This window comes from Stegostoma tigrinum, chromosome 11 (genome assembly GCF_030684315.1).
Source record: "Stegostoma tigrinum isolate sSteTig4 chromosome 11, sSteTig4.hap1, whole genome shotgun sequence".
NCBI lineage: Eukaryota > Metazoa > Chordata > Chondrichthyes > Orectolobiformes > Stegostomatidae > Stegostoma > Stegostoma tigrinum.
This window is the reverse complement of record NC_081364.1, coordinates 11,025,842-11,052,369: the sequence shown is the minus strand read 5'-3', so window position 1 is coordinate 11,052,369 and position 26,528 is coordinate 11,025,842. Positions and strand designations below refer to the sequence as shown.

The following is a 26,528-nucleotide window of genomic DNA, read 5'->3' as shown; positions in this document are numbered from 1 at the left end:
TTTCACAGCGTCAATCGAGGCTGACAGTTTCTCACACAATGTGCACTTTCAACTTGCACTGGGCTCCGAGCAATGGCTGAGAACAGTGTGAAGAACAGGTCAAATTATCCTGTGCACCCCTTTATCAGATATAACAACAGAAATCAGAATTAGAATTAGATTTTACTGTCACCTGTACTCAAGTACAGAGGTGCAGCGAAAGGCGTACAGTGTAATATTCACTGAGCCACACAGCTACAAAGGCACCCAGATACAAAAACCAGAGGCACTAAGTAGAAAATAGAGAAACAAAGTTAAAAGCTAAACATTGCAATCCTTCTTAGTATTAAGTAGAAAAATAAAGGAAAAGTGTTAAAAGTTCAAAAATCTTTCTTCGGAGTTTAGCCACGTTAATCTCGTACTCCATCCAAGAGCTCAATCTCCTTTGCTTTGGCCCAATCTCCGGGAGACCTTGTGTTGCCTGCTCTTGTCTCCACCGCATCCCCAGGGGCTTCCCTCACTCTCGTGTTCGATTTGCTCTTCCCACCGTAGATGCCGGCAGCCTTCCCTCACTACTGTGTGCGGATAGCTCTTCCCACATTGGGCTCAAAAGTGCTGGAAAAGTTCAGCAGGTGTGGAGAGAAACATTGAGGAAAGGTCACTGGGTCTGAAATGTTAACTCTGATTTCTCTCCACAGATGCTGCCTGACCTGCTGAGTTTTTCCAGCAATTTCTGCTTCTGTTTGTGACAGGACTATTCACCCTACTTTCTCTCCACAGCTTCTTGCCAGTTCTGCTGAATTTCTCCAGCACTTTCTGTTTTTATTTCAGATTCCCAGTTCATTTTAGCATTTCATCAGAACCCATTTCAAACGGGATGGCACCTTAATATCAATGACCCTTTGACCTGTGTTGTCAGTGGCCATTCTGCAAGTTCTGAGGGAGGGTCACCGGACCCGAAATGTTAACTCTGTTTTTTCCTTCACAGGCGCTGCCAGACCTGCTGAGCTTTTCCAGCAACTTTGCTTTGGCTCCTGATTTACAGCATCCACAGTTCTTTCAATTTTTATTCTAAAAGGTCTTTTTAAAATTTTTATTCTAAAATCTCAGTGTTAGCACCCATTTTAAGCAGGGAGCCTCAATATTATTGCTGCCAGGACAGCATTATTATCAGTGATCCTCTTAAATAGAAAACCTCATTCTGGGTGACCCTCCTGAATTAGGTTATTATTAGTCACCCGTTTAAGGAGGAAACCTGGTCATTAATGCCTGTATAGTAAGGAAGCTCATTACTCTTTTTCAGTTCACATGAGGAGAATGACACATTGGTGTCTCATTTAAACAAGGAGAGCTTCACTATTAGGACTTTACACTCCAGTCTAAAGAAAGGGGCTGCTGATTATTAGTACATGCCTCTCATTTCGAGATAAGGCAAAGGACATTCCATAATTCTTCTTGTGAAGACTGCCTTGCAATTAGGCTCCTTTATAATGACATTGAACCCTCCTTTACCAAAATCATTTTAATAACATCTCTAAATGCATTGATTAGAAAATATCATGGCATTGCCCACAGTACGGGAGCAGGCCATTTGGCCCATCAAGTCCAAACCGACCATCCGAAGAACATCCCATCCAGATCTACGCTCCCTATCCCATCCCATCCCCATAACCCTGCATGTCCCTGGGGACTATGGGAAATTTAGGAAGGCCAATCCACCCGGACTGTAGGAACAATCCGGGAGCGCCTGCAGGAAATCCACATAGACAGTCACCCAAAGCTAGAATCAAATACAGGTCCCTGGTGCTGTGGGGCAGCCGTGCCAACCACTAAGCCATCGTGCCAACCACTGAGCCACCATGCCACCCTATCATCTTAAATGGTGGGAGCCTACCTCATCGCTTTTCGAAAAGGAGCACAACATCATTCTTGGACTTGCCTTGAAGAGTAATCAGAATATTTGGATATTAAGATAGATTTATAGAGTGGAGTCTATCCTTAAGAAAATGTTTAAAGTGGCTTGCAGGGAGGGGTGGTGTAATGATAAAAATAACAACCTTATGATGGCCTATTCAGATGATTAAACAATAAACCAGCCTCATATGAAAAGGTTACACTCTAGTAGGCCTGAAATTTTATTTAAATGAAAGAGTATAAATATACATTAAAAAAAGTAAAAATTACATCTAAAGAATACATAAACTGATTAAATACGGAGTTCTTTTTAACACAACTCTACATCACTAACTTGAAATTTTTGAAGCTGCAGAATCTCTGTGATCTTGAGATTTGATCTATCTATGACTTACAGTCCAGTGGAAAAGTAAATTCCCTTTAAACGCCAATGAAACAAATGAGTTTACCTCAAGACAGAGCAAATTTGCAACAAACAGTAAAACAAGAACCAGGAATGTCAGTCTCACCTGTTTTTCCACATCTTTTGACACTGTGGAATTTAATTGCACAGTATAACAATCTTATCCAATAGAATGGTCATACATTGGAACAGGAGACGATCATTCAGCCCCCTCAAGCCTGTTCCACCATTCAACATTCATACACTAGAAATCAATGAGCATATTAAATCTGTACTTGGTTATGGGCACCGTGATGGTGAGTTTAACTGTGGGCTAGTGTCCAAACATGTGAGCATTGTACGCTTCCACCCAAAACCCCACATTCATTTTGAAGCACATGAATACCTCATGCAGATCACAAAGTCATAGAGCTGTACAGCACGGAAACAGACCCTTTGGCCAATGTTAAAAATCTGTGCATTTATGAAAATCAAGCAGCTTTTCTTCAGTTACAAGTGTACGTCGTCATAATTAATTTGTTTTTAAAGAAAACCAAAACAGTAATTATATTTAATCCGTCCCTGCATACAAACTCCAAACGTTGAGACAGTTCAAAAGTATAACTTGAAACATATAAGTTTTTTGGAGAAAATGTATTGTGGGTAAAAATACAACCTAATCCTGTACAACATACCTAAATGTAATTATATACATTATTTTACAAATTGTAACTGGGTTCAAAGCTCCATGAAACAACTGTTAAAGAAAGCAAGCGGATTACCAGGGCTGCTTAGCACAGTCACTGTGGCTGAACCAAAGCTTTGGGCACCTGTTCCTGAATGGTGGTCATGATAATGTGAGACATGCATCTGACTTTCCTTTTTGTTTTTATCTGTCCAAATAGTAGTCCTCATGTTGGAATAAACAGTTGCTGAGAACCCATCAGCTCGAGTTGCAAGATCGAAGTGAATTTTATATTGGCAGTACTTCTTTGAGTGACCTCTCACTGTATCACTGGTTCTTTGATGCATTGTATCTCACTGTGACAGTCTGATGAACCACTCCTCACTATAATCTTCCCTGAAAAACTGTACCACGATATAAGTGCGCCTCTGATATACTGGACTTCACTGTAAAACTGTTTAACACTCCACTTTCATTGTAATATTGTCCAAAATACCATAATCTCTGATATTCATTCCTCAATGCACACTCTTTGATATACCTCACTACAAAGCTGTCTGATATATCAAAACTCACTATGACACTGAAATAATCTGATATAATACACTAATGTATCCTGCTTAAAACTGAAATACCAGTCCTCTCTCTTACAGTCTCTGATGCACCCTCCAGTCTGTAACACACTCTGATATACCACTCCTCACTGTAACACACTCTGATATACCACTTCTCACTGTAACACACTCTGATGCACCACTTCTTTCTGTAACACACTCTGATGCACTACTTCTCACTGTAGCACACTCTGATGCACCACTCCTCACTGTAACACTGATATACTGTACCTCCTGCAATTGCTCTCCCCAATAAATGGCACCTCTCTGAATTGCAAGTTGTGCACTGGATTAGCCATTGAGACAGTTTTCTAATAGGTGTTGTTGTTAATGAGACTGATTGCTGGGCAGTACAGTTGGATGAATCCTCTCATATTACAGTTATACAATACAAAATGGCTAAAACTGTTCTGTTTAATATGGACAAAAGAATATAAGCCTCTGAGGTCAACAAGATCTCAAGCGGTCCAGGTTATATGGAGTTGAGAATGATGATTTTGTCTTGCTTAAACTTGTATGTGCTTGCCCATCCCCGAAGGAACCCCAAATCTGTCAAGAATACCTGTGGGTGACTGGAGTATTTCAAATGTGATCAGTTTTCTTCAATGTGAATTCTTTCAAGGGATGTGGGCAATGTTTTTCCATGCCACCTATTCCTAGGGTGTTAGGAGGCAGCCACATGTTGGTGCTCGGAGTCACATGTGATATGAATTAGTTTGGGGCTGTTGGTTCACTCCCCTGACAGCTGTTTGTCTTTTCTTAATATGCATTCATAACATCACTGAATTGCCACAGCGTGCATCCAGCCCTTTGAGTACTACACCGCCCCTCCAAATAGCATCTCACCCAGACTCACACCTCCACAACCTATAATCTGTGACCCTGCATCTCCCATGGCTAAACCACCTAGCCTGCTCATCTCTGGACACTACAGGCAATTTAGTATGGCCAATCCACCCAGCCTGCACATTTTGGACTGTGGGAGGAAACAAGAGCACCCAGGGGAAAGCTACACAGGCACGGGGAGAATGTGCAAACTCCACACAGACAGACAGTCACCTGAGACTGGAATTGAAGCTGGGTCCTGGGTGCTATGAAGCACCAGTGCTAACCACTGAGAACATCATGCCACATCTTTGACAGGTCATGGCTGGACCACCATCTATTGCTTATCTCTATTCATTGTGTTGGCAGTATCAGGGATTGCAGGCCTGATATCTACTGTCTGCTTTCTTTATAATGTATAGAATTAAAGAATGAAACAGCATGACAAGAGGCCATCCAGCCCATTACACTCATGCTGGGCACAGCTATCCAATTAGTCCCACAATCCTGCTCTCTCCCCGTAGTCCTATAAATTATTTTTCTCTAAATCCCCTTAGAGAGTTAGTGTGAATCAGCTTTTACCACTTGTCAGGAACTATATTCTAGAATATTAAGGACTAATGGGTGTGTTTCTGACTGACTGGGGAAGCAGTGGGGAATCTCATTAGTTGTGTGGGTGAGGTCTGATGGAATCAGATGTCCTTCAGGCACTGAAATGGTCACCTAGAGGCCCTTTCCACGATGGAGGTCCCACCGTGATGGAAGACCTGATGCCAGGAGCTGTCAGTCAGTTAGAGACGGACAGCTATGTATTGCTGCCAGTACCAATGGGGAGGTGGGGGTGCACAGTGGCTGCTGGCAGTCCAGATACAGATTCTGGAGGCCCACAAATGGATGTGGGCCTTGTGCGTCAAGGGTAGGCAGAGGTAAAGGCTGGGGGTGGGGGGGGGGTGGGGGAAGGGGGCGAGGTGGCCAGAGGCAAGGGCAGGTTCTCTGATTTCCAGTTGTTCCCCCATTGCCCTCACTGATGCTGAGGCTGCTGGGAGATTAACCCCATGTGTAACATGTAACAAGGCCTTCATTGAAAAGTTCATTGTGAATTATCAAGTGTTGTTAATTCCCAGGGTCAGAAGTTGATACACAATCCAAACAGAGATTTACTGTATTCAGAGTAGAATTGCACACTCATTTTTCTTTCCATACCTTCAGAGAAATGTTATTTCTGAATGCTCAGTTGCCTATTTACAACTTAATCACATATTAAGTCAACAATTAACCAGAATGAATACAACCAAGCTCAGCCATAGGTAATGTTTGGACAGTGACAGTCAAACCAGGATTTCCTGTAAATGAAACATCACAGCCAGGCATCCATCAGGATACTCCTATAGGAATATGCCCATCACATTACACCTGTCAAAATACTGCCATCGGAATACTCCCTTTGGAATACACCTATCAGAATACACCTAACGGAGGACTCCCATTGAAATATGCTCATTGGAATATCCCCATTGAATTATACCCATCGGAATACACCCATTGCATTATACCCATCAGATTGCACTCATCAGAATACTCCCATTGGTTTACACCCTTCATCAGAATATTTCCATGAGAATACACCTATTGGAATGCTTCCATTGAAATATACCCATCGCATTACACCCGTTGGATAATACCCATTGGAATGCACCATTGGATTACACCAATCAGAATACACCCATCAGAATCACCTATCGGAAAATAGACCCATTGGAATACATCCATCAGAATACACCAATCAGAATACCACCCATTGGATTACACTCAGTAGATTACACCCTGTGGGATATACACATTGGAACACAGTGATCTGAAAACAGCCATCCAATACAATTCTATACAATGCATGTGGGAGTTGGTTAGCTCAGTGGGCTGGATGACTTTTTTGCGATGCACAGTGATATCAACATCACAGGTTAATTATCTGTATCACCACGGTCAACCCTCACCTGATTACCTTGTCTGAAATGTGGACAGCCTCATGTTAAATCACCACCAGTCATCTCTCCCAATGAGAGACCGGCCCTAGGTTTTGGTAGTCTTATGGCAATTTTACCTCATAATTCACCCATCAAAATTCAGAATTCACCTCCTGGAAAACACCTATTCCCTGGAGCAGGGGTTCACAAAAACATAATCACAGGCTGCGCCTAGCTCTTAAAGCAATTTTCATGAATTAGTTAATCTGGTTTGCTCAATTCCCTCTCAAACAAAACTAAAGCATTAACTCCTAAAAATCTCAAGGGATGAAATCATCTTCTGGAATAGCCCAGAAACACTGCATCAATTGGTCATTAAGGCATGTAGCAATTATAAAGAATTGTATCTTGCTGTGGTACAGTGGGATGTCAGGTTTTGCTCAGGCACTTTTACGCACACTGTGATATATGACCGTAGAGACGACTTCCCTGGGTCAACCACACAACTCTGAGTGAAGGTATCATATATCTGGCCCTGCTTATGTGAGCAACATCTTACAGGCCAATGGTTGAACAAGTTGGGAAACACTGAACTGTAACCATTCCTTGGTCCATTAGTTTTTATGGTTTCTGCTCAAATATAGCAGGTTCCTTTGCTCTTAAACTGAACATTCAGCAATTCCAGGGAGTCATTAAATAACAGTTATAAATATGCAGAGCTTGACATTACAGTACGGTTTATTTACGAAACCAACAAGGTCAATGCTATGGCACAATAAGCTCTAAAATCAAAAGAATATTTGATGAGGGTTAGAAATGGAGGTGAGAATTTGGCGGGGCGGGGGATCTTTGGTTTTTTTGTTGACTGAGATTATCCTCTCTCCCAAAATGTCCAGCCATGTGGTTCACAGCCTCGATTGAGAAAAGTCCATTTTTGAAAAGTTACTTGGGTGGTTTCGTCTGTAGTAAACATTCTTGGGCTCTGTCCTACCTAACCACCCGGGCAGAGTTCAGGCAGACCTTATGTGTCGGCCGGGATGTGTCTGGGTGTCCTGTTACGTGGCTTGCTCTTAGCTCGCCGACCCCCTTCCCCCACGTACTTCCACTTGTTCACCATCATCTTGCGCTTCTTCCGCTGCTTCTCATTGCACCAGACCCGCTCGCAGTACTCCTCCACGCGGTGCAGGTTTGAGTAGCCGATCAGCTGCATGATGTCCTTGAACCACGGCTTCTGGCTGTGCAGTCGGCGGGGCTGTGTGACACACGGGCGGTTAGCGTGCTCCTCATCGTCGCGGCCGAAGATCTCGTCGAGTTGCTCGCTCTCGATCACCTCCAGCGAGATCTTTCTCACCGTCTGGGTGAAGCCGTGCTCCAACGTTTTGCAGTAGTACATTCCCTCGTCCATTCGGTATATCCTTCGGAATAAGAGTCCGTGCTCTGTTTTGAGGACCCTGTCATCGGTTTTCACCTGCGGGAAGCCAACAATGTGCATTTGTATGGCTGCTGTGTTCATCCAGCCTCACATTTTATTATCTTGCATTTGTATACCGGCTTTTCAGTCTGAGCAGAGTCAAAGAGCAGGCGCTCCACAGGCTCGTTAGCTTAACATTTGGTGTCGGGAAAATGTTAGAAGCTTTATTTTTTACGAATCAGTGGATTCATGGTCATCATTAGATTGTTAATTCCAGATATTTTATTGCATTCAAATTCCACCGTCTGCCATGGCAGTATTTGAACCCAGATCCCTGGAATATTATCTGGGTCTCTAAATTAACAGTCCAACGATAGTCTCATTTTATTATCTTGGAATTCTCCAGCATCTGCAGTTCCCATTATCTCCAACGATAATACCACTGGGTCATCACCTCCCCACAATTAAGAATTGTGGATGTATTGTGCTTTCCCTTCCCCAAGTTAGCATGATCAACGATTGACTGGCTAACAAGAAAAGGAGAGTAGGCATAAATGGGTCATTTTTTGCTTGGCAAGGCATAACATGTGGCATGCCACTGCGATCAGTGTAGGGGCCTCATCTGTTTACATAGGCAGAAGGCATTTGATAAGGTGCCACATTTAAAATTAATGTATAAAAATGTACAGGGGATGGTATGTTTTTCTATTCATTGGATGCAGCCATCATGAACTGGACAAGCATTTATTGCCTATCCCTGATTGCCCAGAGGGTATTAAGAGTTAACAACATTGCTGTGGGTCTGGAATGACATGTATGTTTGACTGGGTAAGGATGGCAGATTTCCTTTCCTAAAGAATATTGCTTAAAATGTCAATGCCGACTAGATATCTTAAACTGATCTAATCCCACTCAACAGCAAAGCGCAGAGCTGGATGAACACAGCAGGCCAGGCAGCATCTTAGGAGCAGGAAAGCTGACGTTTCGGGACAAGACCCTTCATCAGAAAAGCGGGAGGGGAACAGGGTTCTGAAATACATAGTGAGAAAGGGGGAGGCGGATTGAAGATGGATAGAGGAGAAGATAGGTGGAGAGGAGACAGACAGGTAAAAGAGGCGGGGATGGAGCCAGTAGAGGTGAGTATAGATGGGGAAGTAGGGAGGAGGTAGGTCAGTCCGGGGAGGATGGTCAGGTCAAGGGGGCAGGATAAGGTTAGTAGGTAGGAAATGGGGGTGCAGCTTGAGGTGGGAGGAGGGGATAGGTGAGATGAAGAACAGGTTAGGGAGGTGGGGACTGGTTTTGGGATGCGGTGCGGGGAGGGGAGATTTTGAAGCTTGTGAAATCCACATTGATACCATTGGGCTGCAGGGTTCCCAAGCGGAATATGAGTTCCTGTTCCTGCAACCTTTGGGAGGCATCATTGTGGCACTGCAGGAGGCCCATGATGGACATGTCGTCTGAGGAATGGGAGGGAGAGTTGAAATGGTTCGTGACTGGGAGGTGCAGCTGTTTATTGTGAACCGAGTGGAAGTGTTCTGCAAAGCGGTCCCCAAGCCTCCGCTTGGTTTCCCCAATGTAGAGGAAGCCACAACAGGTACAGCGAATGCAGTATACCACATTGGCAGATGTGCAGGTGAACATCTGCTTGATGTGGAAAGTCATCTTGGGGCCTGGGATGGGGGCGAGGGAGGAGGTGTGGGGGCAACTGTAGCATTTCCTGCGGTTGCAGGGAAAAGTTCTGCATGTGGTGGGGCTGGAGGGGAGTGTGGAGTGGACAAGTGAGTCACAGAGAGAGTGGTCCCTCCGGAAAGCAGACAAGGGTGGGGATGGAAAAATGTCTTTGGTGGTGGGTTGAGATTGCACTCCCCTCTGCCTAGATCTAAGATGTAAACTATTTAACAGATACCCCATGAGATACAGACATAGAATCATACAGCATAGAAACAGACCCTTCAGTCCAACTTGTCCATGCTGACCAGGTATGCTAAATTAATCGCGTCCCATTTGCCAGCATTTGGCCCATATCCCTCTAAACCCGCACTATTCATATACCCATCCAGCTGCCTTTTACACATTATCCTTGCACCAGCCTCCACCACTTCCCCAACCATTAAATGGTTCCACTCACCTCATCTTTCATATCGTCCACAGCTCGCTGTATGAACCATTTGACAGTGGCCTGAAGAGACTTTGGGATGCATTCAAGAAAGGTGCTGTTGTGTTCAGTGCCATACACTACACTCTCCTCCGCACTATCAAACTCTTCTACTGTGAATGATTAAAAGCACGCACTTTAAAAACAATCAAAATTATCCTTCAGGTTATGCTTATATCAATGAGGCTCAAATCTCAAAATAGGCATTTGTGTTTTGTCGGCGAGCACAGAGTATTGCAGTGCAGGAGGAGGTGACTCAGCCCTGTGTGTTGCCAGGCTTTGAAAGATCTGTCTAATTAATCGCACTCCTTTGCTCTCTCCTTGTATTTTCTATTATTAACTACCTTTCCTCCTGAAATTTGTTGTGAATCTCCTTCCACTGCCCTGTTGGGTGGAACCTTCTCCATCATAATGCCTGGCTGCATAGGAATTATTCTCAATTTCTGCATTGCTCTTCTGTTAATTATGTTCGAGCGGTTTGATTCCTCACTCTTTATTAGTGTTTGAGAATATAAGGGCCAGGAACTACAGTAGGCAATTCAGCCCTTTCAGCCTGCTACACCATTTGACATGATCATGGCTGATCTCATCTCAGCCTCAACTCTACTTTCCTGCCCGTTCCCCACAGCCTTTTAACCCAGGGCAGCTCAGTAGTGAGCCCTGCTGTCTCACGGCACCAGGGACCCAGCCACGATTCCAGCAACTGTCTGTGTGAAGTTTGCACATTGTCCCCGCGTCTGCAGCGGCTTTCTCCGGATGCTCCGGTTTTGTCCCACGGTCCAATGATACTTAGGTGGATTGTCTGTGCTAAATTGCTCATAGTGTCCTAGGGTGTGCTAGGTGGGTTAGCCATGGGAAATGCACAGTTATAGGGCGGGGGGGGGGAGCGTGGGTCTGGATAGAATGTCTTCAGAGGGTCAGTGTGGGCCTGCTTCCGTGCTGTGGGGATTCTATGATTACTGATTAAAAATTTGTCTATCTCCTCCTTAAATTCATGCAGCGTCCCAGCGTCCACCCCAGCAGTTAATTCCACAGATTCATGACCCAGATTATGTGCCAATCTCTGTTTTAAATCTGACCACCCTTTAGCTTAAAACCATGGCCTCGTGTTCCAGACTATCCCAGAAGGGAATCATCCCCTCTATGTCTATTTTGTCAATCCCCTTCAGCATCACCTACACGTCAATTAGATCCCATTTCATTCTTTTAAACCCTGAAGAATATAGAACCGAACTGCTCAAACTCTCCTCAGTAGATAAGCCCTTTGCCTCTGGAATTCGTCCAGTGAACCTTCTCTGAACCACCTCCAATGCAATTACATCCTTTGTTATTTTTTCCTGTCTTTTGTCAATGTTGACAATTTTCTCCAAGTATAGGAGATGATTAGGTTTTATGCATCATTTCTTGACAAACTCTGAACCAGGAAATGGGTACAAGCAGTAGAGGTCAGTCTGGGTAGTACACAAAATCCATGTTAATAGGAAAGATGAGGGTAGACCTTTGCAATATACATAGTCCTTCTTCCCCGTGTTCAGCTCCTCCACCTACTGGGATTAATCTTTTTTTGGAGGCGAGACCAGGAGGAATGTCCCTGACTCTTTCGGGTCTGTGTGGCAGGTCCATGTGCCTTTTGACATTGTTTAAGAGAGTGGAGTGTCAAGCACTGGGATGCCGTGTGGCCAACATGCTAATTGGTAAAGCCCAGAATGGCATCACTGATGAGCATCGGTTTGCAATGTTGATTCTGACCTCCAAACAAACTGAGATCTGAACAGACACTTGGTACCAGGTGGGCAGTGCGTGCGTTGAGGACTGGAAAGGGCATGGGGACTTTGAAAGGGAACTGTTATCCCTAAAATATTACACCCTGGAGTTTTTATTTTAAAAACCGAATTAGGTCCCAAATACCAATTTGAGGCTGTGTTAAGGAGCGGGCTTTTATGAATAAGGCATTTGTTCGTGGTAAGCTCTCGATAGAGTGGGAGGGGAAGTTGAGAGAGCAGGGTGTGGGGATTGGAAGCAGGGAGTGAGAGAGCTCTGAAAGAGGGAGGCTTAGCAAAGGACCTGACCTAAAATAGGTCACATTCATCTGCTTTCTTCTTGGATTGATTCTGTTTACCCAATTCAAGTCTTCCTGTTCTGTGCACCCTTCCCTGACAGAAAGACTGGGAAAATGATCTTCAGCCAGACCTCTGCTGATGTTGCTCAGTGTCCAGCTGGCTGTGTGTGGCTTTGTCGTTTCAGCACTGTCCTTCTCCCTCCGAGAGAGAGCACCTGACAAAACACTGCAGGCTGGGAACTTGCCACTTGAGCCTGGCTCACAGGCCCAGCATCTTACAGCGAGGAACATTCTCAGGGAAAAAAACATGGCTGCGCAGTAAACAGCAGGAACCAGAATGAGGAAAAGAACATTTTTATTAAGGTGTTAAAATAGATCTGTTTAAAAAGACAGACAGCTCCCAGGCCTGGGTTTAATTGTAGCTCAGTTTAATGGCCTGAAGTGAAACCTTTATTCAGCAAATGAGTCTTTATGATCAGGACCCAGTTGTTAGCAAGAATTGTGTTAAAATACAAAATAGTTTGAAACTCTAAATCACCCACATGCAGGTCCCTGGATGGGTTTGTTTGAGACCAGAGTGGGAAAGAAATTCAAGGTTTGAAGGGTCTAGGCCTGAAACATCAGCTTTCCTGCTCCACTGATGCTGCCCGGCCTGCTGTGTTCATCCAGCTCCACACTGTGTTCTCTCAGACTCCAGCATCAGCAGCCCTTGCTATCTCTAGGCGTTTAGTTGTCTCTCAATCCAAACTAGGAATGTTTGATCCTACAGAAGGGCTCGCGACAGGAAAAGTTTCGATTTCCTGACCCGAATGTCCCCCACCTGGGTATGCATGAAAGAGAAAAAAGGACAACCCTTTACACTAACCAGAATAGTTTCTGAACTGAACGGGAACAAATCCTGCTGAGAAACAAAATGAGACACACAGCTCTATGGATGGGAGACACTAATCCTCAGGACCCACTTGTCGATTTAAGCAACACAGGAATTAGGAGTAGCGGGGATGCCATTCAGCCCATCGGGTACTACTTCAATAAGCTCACGGTTGATCTGATGGTGGCCTCACCTACTTCCCTGCTTATCCCTGTTAAACTCTGACTCTCTTATCCATCCAGAATCTGTCCCACTCAGCCTCAAAGCGTATTCGATGACTCTGCCTCCTCCTTCAATCTCCAGGGAAGAGAATTTCACGCACTCTCAATATGAAAGGAGAATAACCTTCTCATCTCCACGTTAAACAACTGACTCTTTATGGAAAAACTGAGTCTCCTCATTTCACGAGGGGAAAATTCCTCTGAGCATTTACCCTGTTTGCATCTCATATATGACATCTGTCCCTCCCTGGTTGGATTTGCACATTGCCCATTAATCTCACCAAAGAGACATTATCTTGATACCAGGTGCCATGGGTTAAAGGTTCAAGGGGCAAGGTTTAAAGGTGATGTACGAGGCAAGTTTTTTACACCAAGGGTGGTGGGTGCCTGGAACTCGCTGCTGGGGAAGTAGTGGAAGCAGATACTATAGTGACTCTTAAAGGGCTTCTTGACAAAGACATGAATAGGATGGGAATACAGGGATACTGTTCCTGGAAGGGTAGGGGGTTTTTGTCGTGACAGGCAACATGGCAGTGCAGGCTTGGAGGGTCGAAGGGCCTATTCCCGTGCTGTAGTTTTCTTTGTTCTTTCTTTTTGTTCCATATGTTGAAAGGACACTGGTGGATGCAGTAGAAAGGAGGGAGATTGGAAGCAGAAGTGTGGTTATCCTCACCAATCAGACTCTGATCCAGACACTGGTGAATCGGGTTCCCGTTCCAAATATCTTGTCTTCGGAAACGTCTAAACAAAGAGAGGAGGTGAAGTGAATCTCTTTCATACAATCTCGCCAAGGAGATCAGATCTTGAGATACAGGCCTTTCACTCTCAATCCTTGTGCTGTAGCACTTACCATATTCAACATTCTGGTGCCTCTGTAAATGCTGAGAGTGAAGTGTAGTGGGTTAAGTTGGGGAGACAGCAGCGTTTCACTGAGCGAGTAATCAAAATCCCCAACATGGGATCAAATCCCGCGATGAAAGATGGCCAAATTGGAATGCAATAAACGCCTGGAATTAAAAAATGGCTAAGCTAATGGAAATGATTGATTGTCCTAAAAACCCAGCTGGTGAATTAATGTCCTGTAGAAAAGGAATATGCCATCCTTACCTTGTCTGGTTTACATGTGACTACAGACCCACTGTAATGTAGTTGAATCTCAATGACCCTCTACCCTACCAAGCTCCCATGCTGGTACAGACAGTGAGGCCCATATTTTAAAGAAGTCCCCTTGCCCTGATAGCCCTTTAGGTCAATACATCACATTCTGTGGACTTGAATCACATGGGTTGGAAAGAACACCATGTGTGACAATTTTGACAGGTGGGCAGTCTGTAATTGGCCATGCTAAATTGTCCATCGTGTCCAGGAATGTGCAGGCTAGGTAGATGAGAAATGGGAAATGCAAGGGTTATAGGGATAGGATAGGGTGGTGGGTCTGGGTGGGATGTTCTTCAGAAGGTTGATGTGGACATGATGGGCCGAATGGCCTGCATTCACACTGTAGGCATTCTATGATTTCTACAATGAGTGACTAACCTGTGTTGGGGCAGATGACCCAGCTATTTAGAATGGGCAGGACCTTGGTAACATGTCAACTACAGGAGGTTAGATGGGGGTACGGAGGTTGGTCTAAAACCGTGGGGTTTTGTGGGCATGTTTGTGGATAGGCAGTGGCAACTGGGGATGCCCACTTGGTGAGGCTCAGATGAAACACTGGCATGTGGGGATGAGAGTCGGTGCTTCCCTTCTGTTGCCACAAGGTACACACAGCTCCCTTGAGTCTCACAGAGATACATTCTAAACTGACACAGCCATTTCAGTGGTCTGAGCCGATGTGAGGAACTTCCTGGTTAGCATGGGTTTGGAGTCCCACTAACACAGAAGGGTGTCTTAAAGAGTCACCTAAAAAAGATCTTAAAACGGCACCTTATGGGTGGCTCACTCTCTCCATTTTAACCTCTCCTCCAATAACGTGGATTCAATATGTGATCAAAGAGGGCTCGAAATATCAACTCTGTTTCTCTCTCCACAGATGTTTCCAGACCTGCTGAATTTCTCCAACAATTTCTGTGTTTATGTCATATTTATAGCATTTACAGAATATTGCTTTTATTCATCTTCTGTTGACCCACTTATGAGTTAGCCCCTGCTCTACACAGATCGAACTGAAGGGTGCTGCCTGGCAGAGCAATGGACTTCATTGTGCAGATGCAGAAGAGGACAACCCTCCAGGGTCATCCCTTCTGATGACTCCCTAGCAACCGGTCCTGGGGAATACACTCACAAGCATCAGTTTGAGGGTTGTGCTTGTGGTCAAGAAGTGCTAGCACTGTAGGCTAGCCCAGAGAACATGGTGCCCATTGCTGGGAGACGGGCAGGTACAGGTGAATGGAGAGAGGAGTAAATGATTTGTTGAAACTCATGGCACACTTGTGTAGAGTCATTCCTGTAGATATTCCGTTCAGTACTCAAGATCAAAGAGGTTTGGTGATTTGGTGGTTAGCGATGCTGCCTCACAGCACCAGGGACCTGGGTTTGATTCCACCCTCGGCCACTGTCTGTGTGGAGTTTGCACATTCGCCCTGTGTCTGTGTGGGTTTCCTCCTGCAGTCACAAAGATGTGCACTGTAGCTGAATTAGCCGCAGGAAATGCAGGGTTATGGGGATGGGATAGGATGCTGCTCAGAGGGTCAGTGTAGACTTACTGGGCAGAATGGCCTTTTTTGCAGCACTACAAGATCAGAGGTCACAGCCTCATTGCTCCATAATTATCCAAACTGTGCTCAAAGGATAAATAGAATTGTCCAACATGTATTAACCAGACGTGAACGCAGACACAGATTTGTATGCTCCTCCTACTTGTAATGTATTTGTATAAACAGCCTGTATGGGTGCGCTTGTGGCACAGCGGTAGTGTCCCTACCTCTGATCCAGGAGGCCCAGGTGCAATTCCCATCTGCTCCAAGGGGCATGCAATGAAGACTCTGAGCAAGTTGATTGAAACTATCTAAGCCAGCCTGCACTATGCACATACACGCATGTTATTTCTGAGCCAGCAAAAGGACTCCAGCCTACCTTTTAGCAGCTGGCTGGTATCTGGTACAGGAGCTTCCATCCCAAGCACAGTAGGGGTCTCTGGCGAGGCAGCACTCAGCACATGCATTGCCGTAAGTCTCACACTGATGGAGCTTCACCTGGGCGACCCCGACCCTTGAGCCAATGTACAGCTGCTGCTGCAAGGTAGCAGAAGACACGAGATGATCATTAAACGGCCAGCAACACGAGGATTCTACGTCCAGCGAATGAACACCACGGCATCGAACGGAGACTGTTACTTACCCTTTTCACTGAGATCTCCATGGATGTGATAGGATTCGGAATCTGGCAACGTGAAAATAGAAATGATCATTGGACATCTGCGTATCTTTCCCTTTCCCGGAGAATAACCCCAGAGATTGGTGGACAGAACGGTTATGTTGGGAAAGAGAACGCTTGCGTTTTATTAGTCGAGGCACAGTGTTTAAGAGCAATGAGTTAATGGCAGAACAATGTACAACTAGAATACCGTATGAAATTCTGGGATCTACATTATAGGAGGGATGTGTTTGCACTGGAGAGGGTACAGAGGAGATTTACCGGAACGTTGCCAGGGCTGAAGAGTTTCAGTAATGAGGAGAGAGTCAACACACTGGGGTTGCATTCATTAGAGCAGAGGCTGAGAGGGGGCATGGTTAAAAATGTATAAAAGCCTCAGAATTCGGATAGCTTGATGGTAACATGAATACCTTAAACACCTGGAGTTCTTCAAGGATAACTTCCTCACTCTGTACTGCATTACCCTTCCGCAGGGCAATTGTCTTCAGGACTACCCCAGTATCTGCAGGGAAAGAAAATACCGACCACTTCAGAAATTCCTGTTCAGAAAATAGCATGGCGAAGCACTGAAGGGAACAAGGAAAGGTCATTGAATATTGTTGCTCGTCTTGCCCATGCTCCTTTGCCTGTTGACATTTTGTGGACTTCCTTAACTCTTACATCTGATTATTTTCTCCCTGGCTTTTGCGCTTCCAGCTGAGCAGAGGAGATTCCATGGCATTATTTCAAGGAAGAAATACAAAATTATCGCCAGTGTCATGGCTAACATTCATCCCTCAATCAACTGTGCTTGGGTCATGGATTACCTGGGCACCATCACATTGCTGTTTGTTGTGAGATCTTGCTGCACACAGACTGGTTGCCACGTTTTCTGTGTTACTGTAGAAGCTGCAACTTCATCGACTGTAAAGCACTTTGGGATCTTCTGGGTTTGCGACATATAACTGCAAGTCCCTCATCTCTTTCCTCAACCCCACACTCCCAGTCTTCTTGAATCCCAATGTTTGCTGATTCAAGAGTTACAATGTAAAATCTCACATTATCATTTTGCATGGAGTGGGCCATGCCATGAGGGCCAGTTAACTCAAACTGGATGGCTAGTATACGATGCAAAGACACACCAACCAGGCGCAGATTCAAATCCTGCTTAGGCTGAGATTACCATGGACACTTGACTTGTGGTCAGCCTCATGTTAAACTCACGACTGGCTGTTTCTCTCTAATGAAGAGAATGACCCTCTGAGACTATGGCAAGTTTTATGGCACAGGGTACTAGTGTGGGAAGAGTTACCAACTCCCCATCTACAGATGAACAAGGTACCCAGCCCATCCTAATTTACCATTACAAGGGGCATAATTTTAAGGTGATTGGAGGAAGGTATAGGGGAGATGGCAGAGGTAGGTTCTTCACACAGAGAGTGGTGGGTGTGCTGCCAGCAGTGGTAGTGGAGTCAGATACACTAGAGACTTTTAAGCGACACTTGGATAGGCACATGGAGGATAGTAAAACATAGGGTATGCAGAGTTGACTGATGTTAGTAGTATAATAGGTCAGCACAACATTGTGGGCCGAAGGGCCTGTTCTGTGCTGTACTGTTCTATGTTCTACACACTTGAGGAAGAAGTCACTTTCTTTTTAAAACTAAACTAGGCCTCAAGCATGTTAAGTTATAGGACAAAGTCCCTGGGCTAATAATCCAGAATCTCATCCTAATTGTGTAAAAGCGAGTTCAAATTTCACTGAGAGATAATGAGAACTGCAGATGCTGAGTCAAAGACAACACAGTGTGGAGCTGGAGGAATGCAGCAGGCCAGGCAGCATCAGAGGAGCAGGAAAGCTGACATTTCCGGTCGGTTGCCTTTCCTGCTCCTTTGATGCTGCTTGGCCTGCTGTGTTCCTCCAGCTCCACTCTGTGTTGTTTCAAATTTCACTGTAGTGGCAGTTAAATTCAACTGGTAATATTTGGAAAGAAAACCTAGTTTAAGTAATGGCGACCATGAAATTATATTCAACGGCTGTAAAGGCCCATCTGGTTCACTAACATGCATTGGAGAATAAATTTGCCATCATGGGCTCAGGGATCCAAAATCAATTGTGGCCTTGGGAGACTGTCAATGTGGAGTTTACACATTCTCCTTGCGTCTGCATGAGTTTCCTCTGGTGTCTTCCCACAGTCCAGAGATGTGCAAGTTGGGTGGTTTGCCCATGCAAAAATGTCCTTTAGTGTGAAAGGATATCAGGTTTATGAGGTAGCCATGGGAAATATGGGGTAATATGGTAGGGGGCTGGGTCCAGGCGGGAAGCTTTTTGGAGGGTTGGTGCAGGCTTGATGGGCTGAATGGCCTCTTTCAGCAGTTAGGGATTCTATGATCTGTAGCCAGTCTGCTTTCCTGCTCCTCTGATGCTGCCTGGCCTGCTGTGTTCCTCCAGCTCCACACAGTGTTATCTCTGACTCCAGCATCGGCAGTTCTTACTATCTCTGATTTATTCTTAATTTGTTTGACTGTGGAGCGGCCCAGTGAGACATGCACCTCATGGGGCAATTAGGAATGGGCAACAAACGCTTACCTCGCCCCAAATCCTACATCTCGTGAAGGAATTAAATGGAACCCCCCCCCCCCCCAACCCAGCGTTGCTCGTCTCCTGTTCCATAACTGGAACTAGCAAAAAAAATGGTCTGGTCCCATACACTCAGTTGCAGAGTGTGAAAAAAAATTAGATTAAGAAACTGAGGAAACAAAGGAATCGTTGTTGACATTTCCTGGGTTGTTTGTTGAGTTGACTGCTGTGGGCCCTTGTCTGGTTCTGACCTCACACGGTCACATCACAAGGCTTTCATTTGTTAATTCTGACATTTGCAATGCTAAGAAAAGACATTCCAGGGCACGGCTAACAAAGAGAGCTCAGTGACAGAGCAACCCCAACCACTGTGCCACTTCATGTAAGAATGTCAGTAGGAGTGGCCAAGGGAATTTGTTTAGAATAGTCACACCAGGGGATCATTGGAAATAAAACACAGCTCAGCCTAAACATTTCAGGGCTCGGGGCTATATGGCTACAGGATGGTGGGCTTATACACAGAGAATCCAATACCCTCTCTGATCTGCCAGTATGTCTCGCTGGGGGAGAGGGAGACCAGTGGTTTGACCTTGGGAAATTAGCTCCCCAAATGTCAGAGTTGAATGAGAAATAAGTTCTCAACGCATGTTTATGGAAGTAGCATGGTTCGCTGAAGGAGGCGGAAGAACTACTACTCTGTCCACTTACCATGCAGCTTCAGGGACAGTGGATCCACAGCTTGGACGGAAGAAAAAGTTAGACAGGAGACTGAATGTTATTTAAGAGATGTGGAGGTGCTGGTGTTGGACTGGGGTGGACAGAGATCAGAACTCACATGACACCAGGTCACAGTCCAATAGGTTTGTTTGAAATCACAAGTTTTCGGAGCATAGCCCCTTCATCAGGTGAAAGCTCTGTCAACTTGTGATTTCAAGTAAATCTGTTGGACCACAAACTGGCATCATCTGATTTCTGACATGATGTAAGTGAGTCGAGATTGAAGATAAATGTGGTGCAGTGCATGGGGTCCCTGTCCTTGAGCCTAAAGAATTAGCTCATGTCCCACCCTGTGACAGAGCTGTCAAGGCAGGTATGTTCACTATGAGGCCAAACAGCATGAGTATTAAAGAGATAATGGGAATTGCAGACGCTGGAGAATCTGAGATAACAAAGTGTGGAGCTGGATGAACGCAGCAGGCCAAGCAGCATCAGAGGAGCAGGAAAGCTGACACTTCGGGCCTAGATCCTACATCAGAAATGGGGGAGGGGGAGATGGTTCTGAAATAAATAAGGAGACGGGGAAGCAGATCAAAGATGGATAGAGGAAAAGATAAGTGGAGAGGAGGCGAAGGTGGCAGAAAAACTGCTAAATGTCCAAACGTAAGATAATAAAGTGTGAAGCTGGATGAACACAGCAGGCCAACCAGCATCTCAGGAGCACAAAAGCTGACGTTTCGGGCCTAGACCCTTCATCAGAGAAGGGTCTAGGCCCGAAATGTCAGCTTTTGTGCTCCTGAAATGCTGCTTGGCCTGCTGTGTTCATCCAGCTCCACACTTTGTTATCTTGGATTCTCCAGCATCTGCAGTTCCCATTATCAATGTCCAAACGTGTCTGGTATTCGTTGATGTGTGGGTGGAGGGGAACAAAGGTGAGCCCCTGGTTTGCTTCAGGATATGGTCAAGCAGTTTCACGGTCAAGCAGTTTCAAGGCCGAAGTATTAACTTGCACTGGCCTGAGTATCAACCTGTGAATCCTTCCAATACGTGCCAAGGACAGGCTGCAAGTGCATGAGAGATTCCTGGTCAATCATGCCTTGAAAAGACATCAAAGCCTCATCTACCACTGTCCATGGTTTCATACGGCAACACAAGTGTTAGCTCTGTTGGCCGAACAGCTGGTGCGTGATGTAGAGTGATACCAACAGTGTGGGTTTGATTCCCACAGTGGCTGAGGATGCCATGAAGGTCCTATCATCTCAAACTCTCTCCTAGCCTGTGATGATACATCATCCTCCAACAACTGGCCTTAATATGCAAAGCTCACCCACACTCCCAAGAAAGTTCTTATAACATAGACAGGACTGACATAGTACAATATCAAGGCAGCCCCTACAGAACATTTATGAAATCCCAGACTGGCGAGCTTTCACAGGTACAGTCCTGTCTCAGACTGTGGCCTGAATACACAACTCAGTATCACAAAGAGATAGTAGGAACTGCCGATGCTGGAGTCTAAGATAACACAGTGTAGAGCTGGACGAAAAAAGAAGGCCAGGCAGCATCTGAGGAGCAGGAAAGCTGATGTTTCGGGTCAATTTCTGAAGAAGGGTCCTGATCCAAAACGTCAGCTTTCCTGCTCCTCTGATGCTGCTTGGCCTGCTGTGTTCATCCAGTTCAAAACCTCGTTATCTCAGATTCTCCAGCATCTGCAGTTCCCACTATCCCTGTTAATAGTGTTTCTTTGTTTCTCTGCTCTTTGTTAAGAAGGACTGTAAGGTGAAACTTTCTGTACTGAGATACCTTTGTACCTTAGATGTTCCTGGAAGTGAGAACTTGTAAACTGTTCACTGCAACCGTGTGAGTACATATGACAATGAAGCTAATCCAATTCAAGACTGTACATTCTATGTCATGCTAAAATGCTTTAAAAGGATTGACTTCAGCGGTATTCAGCATACCTGTTCCAATGAACATGACATCGTACTGCCCATCTTCGGCCTCTACCCGGTCCACCACAATCTGTGTCATCTTGTACTGGACGTTGGCTTTAATGAGCACTGGGTGCTGATTGATAGGGTACACCGACTGGAACATTAGAGGGTGGCTGCGAGCGAAATGGAGCACATCATCAGGGTAATCCTTGGTGCTGGTGTACATCCGGCTGGGCTGCGTGGTGATCTTACTGGGACACTGTGGAAGAAAAGATGAAAGCGAAAGAACCCCTGTTAGAATGGAAGCGAGAGACAGGTTTTATCACCGGGTTGTCCGATATACACCAGTACTTCTGAAAAATTGAGGTCCTTCCGAAAAGGGTGGTGAATGCCTGGGATTGCTAGTTACATTGGACAAGGATTAACAGCTAATCGAAAGCAAAAGCCACTGGGACATAGTAGGAATTGCCGATGCTGGAGTCCGAGATAACACAGTGCACAGCTGGAGGAACACAGCAGATGGAGGAACGTCAGCTCTCCTGCTCCTCTGATGCTGCCTGGCCCACGTGGGCATGATGCCCAAGCTGGGAAGGAAGCGATGACTGGTCAAATACTCCAAGGGTTAGCATTCAATCATGGCAACATGGGGTTTGCAACACACCCTGGAGTTTCCTGTCATGTTAGCATTATTGGCAAGACCAGAATTTACAGTCTGTCGCTAGTCACACTTGAGCTTTCTACATGGGCCACAGTACACTATAGCAGTCTGATACAGCAGCCGGCTCACTCAGCCATTTCACAGGGCAATTAAATGTCAAGTCACATTGACGTTGGACTTGGGGTAATGATAGACCAGACCAGGTGAAAACATCAGGTCTCTTTCCATAAACACATCAATGAGCAAATTAGAGATAACACGGTGTACAGCTGGATAAGCACAGCAGGCAAAGCAGCATCAGAGGAGCAGGAAAGAAGACGTTTTGGGCCTAGACGTATCTTCAGAAAAAAAATGAGCAATGAGAAAATTAGTTTCTTTTACAAAAATGAACATCATCGTTGCCTTTTTAGCAGTACAAATGCTGTTTTAAAAAATTGAATTCAAATTCCCAATTGGCTAGACGTTTCTTCAGAAAAAAAAAGAGCAATGAGAAAATTAGTTTCTTTTACAAAAATGAGCATCATCGTTGCCTTTTTAGCAGTACATATGCTGTTTTTAAAAATTGAATTCAAATTCCCAATTGGCTACAGTTGAGTTGGAACTCATGTACCGTGGATTATTTCTCCAGGATGTAGAATATTTGCAAATAATTCTTACTCAGAACACAAAGATCGAAGCAAAAAAGAACAGTACAGGACAGGAACAGGCCATTCAGCCCACCGAGACTGTGCTGACACACGATGCCCTTCTAAACTAAAAACCTTTTGCCTCCTCTATTTCCTGTTGAGAATGGAAAGGGTCAAAGGTCACATAAAACCAGGTTATTGTCCAGGTTTATTTGAAATCACAACTTTTCAAAGCGCTGCCCTTTCTTCATGCAATGTAAAGAGAGCACCCAGGTACAGACTTTATAATCAGAGAGATCAAAAGATCATACAAACAGTGTGAATAGAGCATCGGCAGGCACAATAAACAGGTCTCTGCAGATGATCAAATGTGTCAGACAATATAAGTAAAGTGAGTAAAGGAAAATAACCAGTGAAGGGATGACCTATAACCGGATTAATTGAGGCAGACAGACAGACTAGAACAGCCTTTATTGTCATGTGCACTTGAATGAATGTCACCGCTCACATCACCTTCAGTACAGGGTACTTCAGTACAAATACTTTAAGTGTTTCCCACAATTTAAGTAGTTAAAAAAAATCAGCATGGGATCATAGAGCTCAAAAGCCCTGAATGAGAATCAAAAGTGTCTATAAAGTATGGAAGTTATACCTTTTATAGTCCTTTTCTAAAATGAGTCCATGCCGGCCTCCAGCCAGGACCCGCTCCGCTCCCACTCCAGGGCTTGGCCTGTGACCCCACCTGCATTAACTATCCTATCCACTCCAGAATCCAGGACCCAGGTTCCAGACACAGCTCATCCCATTCCCTGCTCCAGGACCCGGGCTCCAGACACAGCTTGGCTCATTCCCTGCTCCAGGACCCGGGCTCCAGACACAGCTCATCCCATTCCCTGCTCCCCAATCCAGGGCCCAGGCTCCAGACACAGCTCATCCCACTCCCTGCTCCCTGCTCCAGGACGCGGGCGCCAGACACAGCTTGTCCCATTCCCCCCTCCAGGACCCGGCCCACATTGGCTCCATGGATCACCTATTATTTGTCCGGTTGACATTCCACTCACACCATTTGTATGATCTTTTGATCTCTCTGCTTATAAAGTCTGTGCCTGGGTGCTCCCTTCACTTTGCCCATCGAAGGGGCAGTGCTGAAAAAGCTTGTGATTTCAACTAAACCTGTTGGACTATAACTTGGTGTCATGTAAGCTTTGACCTTGTCCACCCCATTCCAACACTAGCACCTCCACATCATTAAACAGAATAGTAATTTATCATCACTTTAACTTTTAACAAAACAAATACACTGAAAAATCTATCAATATTCCTCTTAAACATTGCTATTGTATCTGCATGTACCATCTCCTCTGGCAGCTCATTCTAGGCACGTTCCACCCCCTGCGTAAATGCTCTGCCTGTCTTATCTCCTTTCAACTCACCCTTTCTTACATTAAATCTATGTCCCCGAGTAATTGACATTTCCACTCTGTGCAAAAGAATTTGACTATCCATTCTATCTGTGCCTCACATAATTTTGTATATTTCTGTCTGATTGTGCCTCATCCTTCCAAGTTCAAGTTAAAACAAACCAAGTTTATCTCCTCATAGTTACTACCCTTCAAACCAGGCAGCATCCTGTCAAACTATTTTTGAACCCTCTCCAAAACATGCAAATCCTACCCGTAGTGTGATGAGCAGAATTGTCTGCAATATTCCTAATGTGGGCTAACCCTAAACTTCTATACAGCTGCAATATAACTTGCCAAATGTTGCACCCTGTGCCCTGACCGATGAAGGCAAGAATGCCATAAGCCTTCATGGCCACCCTGTCCACTTTTTGTTGCCACTTTCAGGGAAATGTGGATCTGTGTGCCCAGATTATTCTGTATGTTGACACTATGAAGGGTTCTGCCACTTTGTATACATTGCCCTCTTGCATTAAATCTCCTAAAATTCATCACCTGGCAGTTCCGAGGAAGGGTCACTGGACATGAAACATGATCTCTGTCGTTTCCTTCACAGATGCTGCCAGACCTGCTGCGCTTTGTTTTTGCTCATCACCTGGCATTTGATCAGACTAAATTCCATCTGCCATTTCTCTGCCCAAGTCTCCAGTCTATCTCCATCCTGTTGTATCCTCTGGCAATCCTCCACACAATCCACAGCTCCCCCAATCTTTTTATCATTTGCAAATTTACCAATCAGATTACCCATAATCTCCTCCAAATCATTTATATATATATTACCATCAACAGGGGTCCCAGCGCTGATACCTGCGGAACACCACGGATCACATATCTCCAATCAGAAAAACACTCTTCCAGTGCTGCTATCTTTTTCTTAAATTATAGGGTATTTTATTGCTGACAAATGTCTTATACAAAGTCACATTGTAATTGTCACAAACAAATAGCTGGGCACCTGCTCTTTATGCAAAAGAATAGAATTACATCAAATCCAAAAGCGAGACATTACTTCATGCCAGAGCAGCTTCTAACAAGTTGAGAACTACCAGCTTATAGTAAGTTAGCACAGACACAAATGGTGGTGGCTCAGTGGTTAGCATTGCTGCCTCACAGCATTTGGGACCTGTGTTCAACTCCAGCCTCGAGTGACTGTCTGTGTGGAGTTTACACATTCTCCCTGTGTCTGTGTGGCTTGACTCCTGCTGGTCCAGGTTCCTCGCACAGCCCAAAGATGTGCAGATTAGGTGGATGGGCCAGGCTAAATAGCCCATACTGTCCAGGGATGTGCAAAATGGTTGGATTATCTATGGGGAATGCAGGGTTACATGGATGGGGTGGGTCTGGGATGGATGCTCTTCAGAGTGTTGGTGTGAACTCGATAGGCTGAATGGCCTGTTTCCATGCTCGAGAGATTCTATGATAAACTTTCGACTACTAAGTCAGCTGGAGAACTCAAGATCCTTGGCCAGAATTAAAACACAATGGCTGTAAAAAACCCATCCAGCATGGCAGATGAACAACTCCCAATTTGGAGCTAAGGTATTTCCTTTCCAATTATCTCACACTTTCAAAATTTATGGCTTATTAAACTTGACACATTGCTTTTAATAAAAACATGATTACCATAGATTAACACTAAGTTTGCCGATTTACAGCTGGAAGGCTATTTACAAGGCTATATAGAGATGACAAAACACTAGTTGAAATTTTTATTTGCTAAATCTGACCAACAACTGTCACATTTATAATGGAAAACCTAGTTTGGCATAAAAAAAAGACTGAGTTCTTACTGAAAATAAAATCTCTCTGTTATGGTGAGGGCTGAAAAGCCCAGAGCAAGACTGCAGCAGTGGGAAGGAAAGCTGGACTCTTCAGTTGATATTTTTCTGCTTGTCTTATTCTAAGTTAATGTGAAAGACACCATGTTTGAATGGTGAAAGTACACACTTTTCGCTGTATTTTTACACTGAAAGCACATGGCAATAAATGATTCAATTCAATTTACAATCATTATATCTGTGTGTTCATCATGAATAGCATGACAAATAATTAGTCAAAAGGATATCCTTGAGTTGCATTGCGATTACTTTTTTATTTCAAACATATTGTGAACACAAT

The 26,528-nt window shown here is 44.8% G+C and overlaps 1 protein-coding gene across 5 annotated transcripts in view; it reads right to left on the bottom strand.

Moving 5' to 3' along the window:
• The window catches only part of sema3bl (sema domain, immunoglobulin domain (Ig), short basic domain, secreted, (semaphorin) 3bl), a 242,182-nt gene that overhangs the window by 46,577 nt on the left and 169,077 nt on the right, over positions 1-26,528 (bottom strand). For 2 of the 5 annotated variants that reach the window (XM_048547682.2, XM_059649744.1), the window contains exons 11-17: positions 21,694-21,925; positions 16,866-16,957; positions 16,420-16,461; positions 16,156-16,313; positions 13,754-13,821; positions 9,903-10,042; positions 2,091-7,831 (exon numbers count right to left, since the gene is read on the bottom strand). In XM_048547682.2, the coding sequence (XP_048403639.2) occupies positions 7,385-7,831; positions 9,903-10,042; positions 13,754-13,821; positions 16,156-16,313; positions 16,420-16,461; positions 16,866-16,957; positions 21,694-21,925 (1,179 nt within the window). In that variant the 3' untranslated portion in view covers positions 2,091-7,384. Of the gene's footprint in view, positions 1-2,090; positions 7,832-9,902; positions 10,043-13,753; positions 13,822-16,155; positions 16,314-16,419; positions 16,462-16,865; positions 16,958-21,693; positions 21,926-26,528 lie in introns of those variants that run through there. The other 3 variants (XM_048547683.2, XM_048547684.2, XM_048547685.2) reach the window with 3 other exon arrangements.